Source organism: Ornithorhynchus anatinus, chromosome 13, assembly GCF_004115215.2.
Source record: "Ornithorhynchus anatinus isolate Pmale09 chromosome 13, mOrnAna1.pri.v4, whole genome shotgun sequence".
In the NCBI taxonomy this organism is placed as follows: domain Eukaryota; kingdom Metazoa; phylum Chordata; class Mammalia; order Monotremata; family Ornithorhynchidae; genus Ornithorhynchus; species Ornithorhynchus anatinus.
The window spans coordinates 39,253,967-39,264,850 of record NC_041740.1 but is presented as its reverse complement, the minus strand read 5'-3'; the positions used below and the strand labels follow the sequence as shown (position 1 = coordinate 39,264,850).

At 65.7% G+C, this 10,884-nt stretch overlaps 1 protein-coding gene across 1 annotated transcript; it reads right to left on the bottom strand.

The window, feature by feature from the left end:
* Nucleotides 1–29: 29 nt before the first annotated feature.
* REC8 (REC8 meiotic recombination protein) lies at nucleotides 30–8,795 on the bottom strand. Its single transcript, XM_029078188.1, has 19 exons — nucleotides 8,606–8,795; nucleotides 7,492–7,560; nucleotides 7,230–7,372; nucleotides 6,949–7,024; nucleotides 5,614–5,734; nucleotides 4,344–4,407; nucleotides 3,395–3,474; nucleotides 3,143–3,275; nucleotides 2,962–3,037; nucleotides 2,577–2,668; nucleotides 1,855–1,931; nucleotides 1,530–1,676; nucleotides 1,349–1,415; nucleotides 1,106–1,260; nucleotides 876–924; nucleotides 676–742; nucleotides 443–577; nucleotides 245–351; nucleotides 30–145 (listed from the first exon to the last, which is right to left on the bottom strand). Exons 1-19 carry the CDS (start codon nucleotides 8,659–8,661, stop codon nucleotides 45–47), a joined length of 1,815 nt encoding a protein of 604 aa, XP_028934021.1. The 5' UTR covers nucleotides 8,662–8,795; the 3' UTR covers nucleotides 30–44.
* Nucleotides 8,796–10,884: the final 2,089 nt, after the last annotated feature.

The following is a 10,884-nucleotide window of genomic DNA, read 5'->3' as shown; positions in this document are numbered from 1 at the left end:
CTGAGCCTCCCTGGGTCTGGGGGTGACGCCCCGCTCTCCCGCTCCTACTTGTCCCGGGAGAGGTGGAAGAGGGGCCCCGGCCCGATGAGGATGGGCCCGTACGGCTCCCGCTGTTCCACACGCAGAATCCGCAGTCCCGCCAGCACTGCGGGGTCCAAGGGGGCGGGGGTGAGGACCCCGCGTCCCGGCCGACCCTCCTCCCCCGGCCTCCCTCCCCACCCTCCCCCTCCCCCTCCCCCTTCACCTAAAAGCAAGTTGAAGACTCTTGCGGCCACCGGCCGGGAGGCAAATGGGGGGACCAGGTTGTGGAAGCCCGTCCGGTCCGTGGTCCTCAGCTCCGCGCTCACCATCCTGCGGGCGGCAGCCACGCCCCTGTGCCCCGGCCCGGCCTCCGCCGCCCGCCCCGGGGCCCGCCGTCCTCCCCGGCCTCGGCCCCGCCTACCTGAGCACGGCCTCCCGGGTCAGGAGCTCCAGCTGCGGGGGCAGCTCCGGGGGCAGTTCCGGGGGCAGCTCCGGGGGCAGCTCGGGCAGCTCGGGCACCACGGGCAGCGCCGGCTCCTCCTTCTCGTTTAGCCCCCTGAGCGATGGCGGGCGGCACCGGAGACGGCGGGGTTGGCGGTCCCTTCCCTCCCCTCGGCCCCGCGGCTCCCCACCGTCCCCCCATCCCCGTCTCACCATCGCTCTTCGGGGGGGACGAGGCTGGGCCGGAGCCTCTCCTCCTCCAGGGTCTCCAGAGAGAGTTCTGGGGCCGGCGGGGAGAGGGGAGACGGTGCTGAGGGGTGCCGCCTCCCCCCTGCTGCTCTTCCTCTCCCTCCTCCTCCTCTCGTCGCCCCCCTCCCGGCTCGCCCCGCCCCGGGGCCTACAGCAGCTCTCACCTGCAGACAGCAGCAGGGGACCACTGGGCTCCAGGGCCTCCCGCATGGCCTGGGGACACAGGTGACTGGGCTCAGGCCCCTGGGTGGCCGAGCCCACCCTCCCCTCCCACCCCGGGTTTCCCCTCCCGACCCCAGGAAAACCGGGCCGGGGGCTTGGGGGGCGGGGGGCGGGGGGATGGTCCGTCGCGGAAGAGGCCCCCCCCCCCCCGGGCCGGGCCGGGCGGCCTCACCTCCACCTCGCTGATGGATTCGGCCTTCCTCCTCTCCGCCTCCTCTTCGGGAACCGCCTCCTCGGGCTCCAGGGGCGGGGGCGGCTCCCGCGGGCGAGGGGGCGGCCGGGCGCAGCGGGTCCACAGGTCGAGCAGCTCCGGGGGCAGCCATTTGGCTGGGGGAAGAGCGGCGGGGTCGGCCGGGGGCGCGGCCGGGCGGGCGGGCGGGCGGCGGACTCGGGGTAGGGGGTTCGCTCCTCTCACCGTAGGTCGGGGCTCCCAGCAGGTCCGAGGGGGTCCTCCCCTGCCGCTGGGGGGGCTTCACCAGGGTCTACGGTGACGGTGGGCGCGTGAGGAGGGGCGCCGCCGGCACGGCCCACCCCCCCCCCCCCCGCCCTCCTCCGTCCTGGCCCCGTTGCCCCCCCGCCCCTCGACGGCGACTCACGGGGTCCCGGGTGTGGGCCCCGGTCTGCCGGATCTGTCTCTGGAACTCATCCCGGGGGATCTGGGTCTCCACGTCAGAGAACTGGAGCTGGCGGCGGGGGCGGGCGCGACCCCGGGGCACCGCGGGCACGGCCTCCAGCAGCTCCAGCTGAGGCGCCCGGGGAGGAGAGGGACGGGCGGGGAGAGGTGAGGCCGAGGCCGGCGGGCTTCTCCCCGGCCCCGGGGCCGCCCTGAGGGACGGGTGGAGGGGCTGGGCGGGGGCTCCGGCATGCGAGGAGAGGGCAGCGGGGGTAAGTGGGGGGGAATGACCGGACCCTCGTCCTCACCTCGGGGCTGCGCACGACCCGCTCCTCGCGGGGGCCCAAGACCGGGGGCATGAGCAGAGTCACCGGGGGCGTCACCTCTGCCAACGATCAAGCCGCTGTACTCAACGCTTGGGAGAGTACAGCTGTGTCCAACCCCATTCGCTTGTATCCACCCCGGCGCTTAGTGCCCGGTGCGTAGTAAGCGCTTAACGACACCACAGTTGTTATTTACTGTGTGACCCTGGGCCAGTCACTTCTCTGGGCTTCAGTTGGCTCATCTGTAAAACGGGGATTAAGAGTGAGCCCCATGCGGGACAGGGACCGGGTCCAACCTCATCAGCTTGTATCTACTCCAGCGCTTAGAACGGTGCCGGGCACTTAGTGAGCGCTTAACGAGTACCATTATCATCACAGCAGTCGGTAGACCCAGTTCCCTGCCCACGACGAGCTTACGGTCCGGGGGCGACGGACGTTGGTATAAAGGAGTCATCCGGGGACGCGTGCACCCACGCGCCGGGCGGCGCGACGGATGCCAGATGCCCAAAGGGCACAGATCCGCCCTCTCTCCGCGGGCCTCTGCCCCAACAGCTCCCCGGGCTTCTACCCCGTATTAGCCGACGCCCTTCTCCCGCCCCCGGAGGGCATCGAGATGGGGCTGGGAGTCTCTGGCAGGAAGGCGGGGACCTCTGGGCGGGAGCGGTCGGCGCCACGGGGCTATGCCCGGGGTTGGGCAGGGCAGTTACCTGGGGGGGGCGGGTAGGCCTCGGGTATGAGCAGCTTGGGTCTCTCGGGCTCCGGGGGGACTTCCGCGGGCAGTTCCGGCTCCTCCCTCAGCCTGGGGGATCCAAACCAGGGGCAGGTTCAGGCCAGAGGCCTCACCGTCCGGTCATTCCTTCATTCGGTCCGATTTACCGAGCGCTTGCCGCGTGCAGGGCGTCGTACCGAGCGCTCGGGAGAGGACAGAACCACGATAAGCGGACACGTTCCCTGCCCACGGCGAGCTTAGGGTCTCGAGGGGGAGACTGGACTGGGCCGAACCCCCCTCCCCGGCGGGTCCCCTCCTCCACCACCTCGCCCCACCCCCGACCGGCCCGGGGGGTGTCCCTCCCTGTTCGCCCCCGGCCTCACCGGGGCGGGGACGGAGGGAGGAGCGGGGGGGATCTTCCCTCCTCGCGTCTTCGCAGCTCCTCCTCCTCCTCGGGCTCTGCAAGGAGAGGGAGGTTACGGGGGACCGGGGCAGGGCATCCGCCCCCAAGCCGCCGACCGGCCGCCGTGCCCCCCCCAACCCCGTCACGCGGCGGCGTCTGACCTCTGCGGGCCCGAGGGGGTGCCATCCTGGGGCGCTCCCGAGGGGGCCTCTCCCTGGCCAGCACCGGCTCCCCTTCCTGGGCCAGGAGCAGGTCCAGGTCGGCGTGGGAGATCTCCGGGATGTCCCGCTCATCCTGCACCACGAGGAAGGAGGCCGGGGGGCTGCGGGGCGGGCGCGGGGCGGGCCGAGGAACCGCCCCCGCCGGCCGGTCCCACCGAGGCCCGTTAGCCGGACCCGGGCCCGCCCCCTCACCTCGATGGGCAGCACCTGGATCGGCTCCATCTCCTGCAGGGTGATGGCCTCGGGGGTCAGGGTGGTGACCGGGACCTTGGCTGTGGGAAACAGCGGGCGGGTGGGGGGTTCCGGCCCTCCTCCTCATCGAGGGTCCTCGCCCCAGGGCCCCCACACTCCACCTCGGGTTTACACCGTGAGCGCCCGAGGGCTGGGAACGGGGCCACTGGGTCCCCGGCGATACAACAGCCACCTGGACACACTGGTTACGCTATCTGCTGAGCGCCTCGGATGGATGCTCCTTGTGGACAGGGGATGCTGGACTGAGCCCTCCCGAGCGCTCAGTACAGCGCTCGGCGCACAGGAGACACCGTCCTAAGCGCCGGACTACGTTGGAGAGGGACGGATCGGACACGGGCCTCGTCCCACGAAGGGCTCGCGGCCCAAGGGGACGGGAGAAGACGGATCGAATCCCCATTTTACAGACGAGGTAACGGAGGTACGTCGAAGCCATCTGCCCGAGATCACCCGGTCGGCAAGTGGAGTGGGAATTAGAACCCAGGTTCTCCGGCTCCCAAACCCAGGCTCTTTCCACCAGCTCCCGCTGCTTCTCCGACAGCAGGGTGAGAAGCAGCCCGGTCTGACGGGCGGAGCGCGTGACCGGGAGTCGGAAGGACCCGGGTTCCGATCCCGGCTCCGCCGCCTGTCGGCTGAGCGACCCGGGGCAAGTCGCTTCACTTTCCTGTGCCTCGGTGTCCTCCTCTGTAAAATGGGGATGAAGAGCGTGAGCCCCACGTGGGACACGGACCGGGTTCCACCCGATGAGCCTGTCTCTACCCCGGGGCTTAGTAGAGTGCCTGGCGCTTGGCAAGTGCCTAACGGATACCATAAAAAAGGAAAATAGCGGGGAACCGAAGCTGCCGCGGGAGAGGAACCTCCTCGACCTGTCGGGGCAGTCGGGGACGCTCACCTGGCTTGCGGTCCGGGATCCGAGCGGGCCATTCCAGGGCCGGGGTCTCTAGGAGGTGGCGGATCTGTAGGCCCAGGAGAAGACAAAATCAGGGATTCGGGACAGAACCTGCTCCTTCACTGTTGGGATTACAATGGTTTTTTTCTTTTAAAGGGTATTGAAACACTTCCTCATCCGTAAAATGGAGATTCAATCCGTTTTTCCTCTTAGACTGTGAGCCCCGTGCAAGACAGGGACTGTATCCAACCCGATAAAACACAGCCCTACCCCATCGCTTAGTTAGTGCTTGCCACTTAGTAACTGCTTAACAGATACATTATTGCCGAGTGCTCACTATGTGCCAGGCGCTGTATAAGATAATAATACTAATAATAATGACGGCATTTCTTAAGCGCTTAGTGTGCCAAGCACTGTTCTAAGCGCTGAGGGAGAGATGAGGTGATCAGTTTGTCCCCCATGGGACTCACAGGCTTCACCCCCATTTGACAGATGAAGGAACCGAGGCCCAGAGCAGTGACTCGCCCAAAGTCACACAGCGGACAAGTGACGGAGTCGGGATTAGAACCCACGACCTCTGACTCCCAAGCCCGGGCTCTTTCCACTAAGCCACGCTTTTTCTTTATTGGATATAGTCCCTGGCCCCTGTAGGGCTCTCCATCTTAGTCCCCATTTTACAGGTGAGGAAACCGAGGCCCAGAGAAGTGACTTGCCGCGCTCTCACACAGGCAAGGGGCGGAGCCGGGATCAGAAGGTCCTTCTGACTCCCAGGCCCGGGTTTTTCCCATTGCTTCCCCCCAACCCCGCGGGGCCTTTGCTGACCGGAAGCTGCCCGAAACCCGAACGGTCCCAGTTCCCCTCCCTGCGGCCCTGCCCGCCCCTGCCCCAAACCCTCTAAGGGGACGCCGTGGCCTGGGGGGAAGCCCAGAGGTTCCGGACTGAGCAAAGACCCCACTAGGACCGGACGCTTGTGGCGGGCCGGGGACGTGTCTGAGATTTTGTGCTACCGTACTCGCCCGAGCGCTTTGTGCAGTGTTCCGCACACCGTGAGCGCTCAATAAATACGACCGACGAACGTCCAGGAGTCGCGGCTCCTGGGGCTGACCCTTCTCCCCTGTCTGTCTCCACCCCCCTCAGGCCCCAACTGGGCTCGGGGGACCAGGCAGGGCAGAGGGGCCGTTGGGCTCCCGGGCTCACTGGCCCCTGACGCCGTTCGGGCCAGACCGTGCCTGCTCCCGGCCTCCCGGAGAGGACTGCGGGGACGGGTCCGTGCCTGGGGGATGTCGTAGGGGTCGGGGAGCTCGGGGTCGACCGTCATCACGCCGAAGTACGGGTCCGGGGCGGCCTCCAAGGCCTCCATCGCAGCCAGCGGGTCAGGCAGCAGGAGACCGGGTCTGCAGAGAGACGCGGGACGCGGGACGCGTTCTGAGGAGAGCTGACAGAGGACAGGGACGGGGAGATGGCGGGAGAGGGGACGACCGGGAGCCAGGAGACGCAGGACTCATTCATTAATCATTCAATCCTATTTACCGAGAGCTGACTTCACCTCGGATCCACCCCAACGTTCAGTACAGTGCCTGGCACACAGTACGCACTATGACTAGGCTGTGCGCCCACTGTTGGGCAGGGATTGTCTCTCTGGTTGCCCAATTGTACTTTCCAAGCGCTTAGTACAGTGCTCTGCACACTGTAAGCGCTCAATACAATCGAATGAAGAAGCACTTTAGAAATACTACGATTTTTATGATTACTAAGCGCTTCGGAGAGTACGATATTACACTAAACAGACTCCCTGCCCACAACGAGTTCACAAACCAGCCCTCCAGACGGTAAGCTTGTCGTCGTTTTTTAAATGGTATTTGTTAAGCGCTTACTATGTGTCAGGCACTGTTTTAAGCGCGGGGCTAGATACAAGCTTACCAAGTCGGACACAGTCCCCGTCCCACACGGGGCTGGCGGTCTTCATCCCCATTTCCCAGATGAGGTCACTGAGGCCCAGAGAAGTGAAGCGACTCGCCCAAGGTCAACGGAGGAGCCGGGATTAGAACCCAGGTCCTTAAGACTCCCAGGCCCGTCCTTTATCCACTAAGCTACTGCGGGCAGGGAACGTGCCTACCAACTCGGTTGTACCGTCCTCTCCCAGGCGGTCGGTACAGTGCTCTGCACACAGTGAGCGCTCAATACCACCGACCGATCGATGATAAAGCTCCCCGGGCCCTCCACGATGGCCATTTCGGCCCTTGGGCCCCAAGGACGCCTTCCCCGACAATTCTCTCACCTCTCCACCCGATCTCTGCCGCCGCCGGGACCCCAACCCTTCCCCCGTGCGATCGATCCATCGAGTCCCCGGCCCTCTGAGCACGTAGGCGTTCACCCCATTCCTTCCCCCACCTCGGGGCTTACCTGCGGGTCTCTGCTGCTGCTGCTGCTGCTGCTGTTTCCTCGCCCCGCCGCCGCCCCCGACCCCGGCTAAGCCCTAGATCCCAACTAAGGCCGGGGCCGCCGCCCGCCGCCTCTCCTGTCCTCTCCCCGGTGCTCGGCCCAGTGCTCCGAGGGCGCCCGACAGGCGCTCCCGACGGCCGGACGGACGGGAAGGGGAGACACTCACTGTTCCGGCTCCACCATGTCGATGCGGACCTGCTGCTGGGCCCGGTGCAGACGCTCCAAGATGTGCTGGATGTCCTCTGGGCCGCGGCCGGCCGGGCAGCGTCGGAACCACGGGCAAGGGCTGGAACCGACCTCCGCCCCTCCCGCCAACCGACCCCCGGTCCCGCCGCCCCCTCCCTTTCTCAGGGTGTCCCTTAAGTGTGCCGGGCACCGTTCTAGACCCCGGGGCGGACGCAGGCCTACCCTTCCGACTCCCGGGCCCCATCCCGTCCGCCGCCTTACCCACGAGGTACTGGCACTGACGGACGTAGACGCGGATGATGCCATACTGGAGCTGGGCGGAGAGGTAGAGCGAGAAGCGGGGCCGGGGGGCGTCGGGCTGCGGGGGCGGCACCTGGACCAGCACGTACTGCAGGACCTCTTTACTGCGGGGGCAGGGCGGCGTCGCGGCCTAGCGGCGCCCCGGACCCGCCGCCCCGCCGTGGGGGTCTCCGGACCCCCGTGTCCCTCCCGGCCCACCCGCCCCCCGGACCGCCGGCCCTACCAGGTCCCGGCCACGTCCACCTTCATGTAATCTCTCTTCACCAGCCGGGTGCCCCCGGTGGCCGCCAGCCTCGGGAGAGACGGGGGGGAGACCAGTTTGGAAACTGGGGCGCGCTCAACCCCTCCGTGGGTCCCTCCCAGCCCGGGACGTAGAGGGATACTGGGATGGGGCTGCTGGGGGGGAGATGCTGGGATGCTCGTGGGGCAGAGGGGGTCACCGGGACAGGGATGGCTGCGGGTGGGGGGCACTGGGATGGGGCTGAGCTACTGGGGGGCACTGGGATGGGCCTGGGCTGCCGGAGGGGGGACTGGGAGGGGGGTGGGCTGCTGGGTGGGGGGGCACTGGGATGGGGTGGAGCTCCTGGGATGGGCCTGGGCTGCCGGAGGGGGGACTGGGAGGGGGGTGGGCTGCTGGTGGGGGGCACTGGGATGGAGTGGAGCTACTGGGATGGGCCTGGGCTGCCGGAGGGGGGACTGGGAGGGGGGTGGGCTGCTGGTGGGGGGGCACTGGGATGGGCTGAGCTACTGGGGGGGCACTGGGATGAGACTGAACTGCTGGTGGGGGGTGCTGGGGGAGGGCGGGCTGCTGATGGGGGCACTGGGATGGGGTGGGGCTACTGGGGAGCCACTGGGATGAGGCTGAACTGCTGGTGGGGGGCGCTGGGGGAGGGTGGGCTGCTGATGGGGGCACTGGGAGGGAGATGGGCTGCTGATGGGGCTGAACTACTGGGGCCTGGGCTGCTGGGGGGGGGACTGGGAGGGGAGTGGGCTGCTGGTGGGGGGTACTGGGATGGGGTGGAGCTACTGGGGGGCACCGGGAGGGAAGTGGGCTACTGGTGGGGGGTGCTGGGATGAGAATGAACTGCTGATGGGGGGTGCTGGGGGAGGGTGGGCTGCTGATGGGGGCACTGCGATGGGGCTGAGCTCCTGGGGGGGGCACTGGGAGGGGGGGTGGGCTGCTGGTGGGGGCTACTGGGATGGAGTGGAGCTACTGGGGGCCACCGGGATGACAACGAACCGCTGTGGGGGAGGCTGCGATGTTGTGAGGGGGCCGGTGTGGGGGGCTGCACGGAGGGAGGAGGGAGGGAGGGAGGGAGAGAGGCCTCCTTCCTTACCAAATGGTGGCAAAGCAGCCCGTGTGGCGCTGCAGGACATTGGGGTAGTAGAACATGGCGGAGGCTTGGTGACCCTCGGCCTGTGGTGACCCTGAGCCTGAGGAGGTGACCCTCGGCCTGAGGTGTCCCTCGGGGATCTCCTCAGCTCCGGCTCGTGGGGGCCGGGCGAGGGAGGAGTGTGTGCGGCGAGGAGGAGGAGGAGGAGGAGGAGGAGGAGGAGGAGGAGGAGGAGGAGGAGGAGGAGGAGGAGGAGGAGGAGGAGGCCCGACGCCTCAGGAGGAGAGAAAAGTCCAGGGGCCCCACGGCGGGAAAATCTCCTCAGCGGGGAGAGGCGGGCGGGGCGTGGCGGGTCGCCTCCGGCAGGGGGCGCCCCTCGCTGTCGCCCCCCGGCTCCCCCGGCCCGGCCAATCAGGGCCCGGCCAGCCGGCCGGCCCGACCAATGGGCGCTCCCTCCCTCTCTCCGCGCGGCGGCCTGGCGACGGGCCCGTCTCAGCCAATGAGAGAGGCGCCCCGCTCCAGCCGCTCTCCCCATTGGCCAATGGCGGCGCGGGCAGATTAGGGGTTTTTTTTTTTTCCCCCCCGACTCGGAGATCTGCCCGCCGGGGCCCCCGGTGACGGGCTGGCTCAGCCAATGGGAAGAGCCGCCGGGCTGGGGGGGGGGAAGGGCCGGGGGGGGGGGCCCCCCCCCCCCCAACCGGGGTCCGCCCCACCCCCCACTCATCCCCCTCCCCCCCCCCCCCAAGCGGGACAGCACCCAGGCCTGAGACTCAGAAGACCTGGGTTCTAATTCCGCCTCCATCACCTGTCCGCTGTGTGTCTTCGGACAAGTCATTCGACATCTCTGGGCCTCAGGGGAGTGAAGAGCGCAGGAGCCCGGGCGTCACCAGGTCCCCCCGGTCCCCATCCCGGCTCCGCCACTTGCCTGCCGTGTGACCTTGGGCCCGTCGCTTCCCTTCCCAGAGAAGCGGCGCGGAAAGAGCCCGGGCCTGGGAGAAGTCAGAAGTCGTGGGTTCGAATCCCGGCTCTGCCGCCTGTCAGCTGTGGGACTGTGGGCGAGTCACTTCACTTCTCTGGGCCTCAGTTCCCTCCTCTGTCAAACGGGGATGAAGACTGTGAGCCTCCCGTGGGGCAACCCGATGATCCTGTATCTGCTCCGGCGCTTAGAACAGTGCTCGGCCCATAGTAAGCGCTTAACAGATACCAAGATTATTCTCTGGGCCTCAGTGACCTCATCTGGAAAATGGGGATGGAGACTGAAAGTCCCACGTGGGACGGGGGACTGTGTCCAACCCACTTTGCTTGTACCCACCCCAGCGGATAGCACAGTGACTGGCACGTACTAAGCGCTTAAATACCTTAATAATTATTCTTCTTCTCTGGGCCTCGGTTCCCTCATCTATTTACTGTGGGACATCCTGATGACCTTATATCTACCCCAACGCTTAGAAAAGTGCTTGGCACATAGTAAGCGCTTAACAAATACCATTCCAAGTGCTTAGTACAGTGCTCTGCACATAGTAAGCGCTCAATAAATGCTACTATTGAATTGAATCATTATTATTTAATGGGGATTAAGATTCTGAGCCCCATTTGGAAGAGTGACTGGGTCCAACCTGATTAGTTCCTATCTACCCCTGCACTTAGTAACAGATACCATTAACAAATTAACAGATACCATTAACAAGTGGTATTAAGCATTCTTAATTACCAATATATTAACGGTATTAAGCGCTTTACAAATGCCATTCGAAAAAGAGAGGAGGGGAGAACAACATAGGGAACCAAAAGCGCCGGGCACCTGAATTCGCTCAGTCGTGTCTATTGAGCGCTTACTGTGTGCAGAGCACTGCCCTAAGCGCTTGGGAGACTACAAGAGAACAACGTGAAATATAAATATATAATGCAAAAGTAACAAAAACCCGAATGTTTTGCCCATTAGTCAAGATCCACCTCGACCGCAGACCCCACTCCCAGGGGTCCTAGGATCTCCGATCCCATACCCCATTCCCAACCATCACACCTCACTCACTCTTCCCTGAGCCCACCCCCGACTTTAAACTCCATTCCCTATCTCCCACACAACCCTTCACCCCTCACCACTTCCCAGTTATAATAATCATCATAACCGAGGTATTTGTTAAGCACTCAGCACATAGACAAACACTGTACTAGGCCCTAGGGTAGAGAGAGGAAGGAGAGAGGTACTGAATCCCCATTTTACAGATGAGAACGCCCAGCCCCTGTCCTACGTGGGGCTCACAGTCTAAATAGGAAGGAGA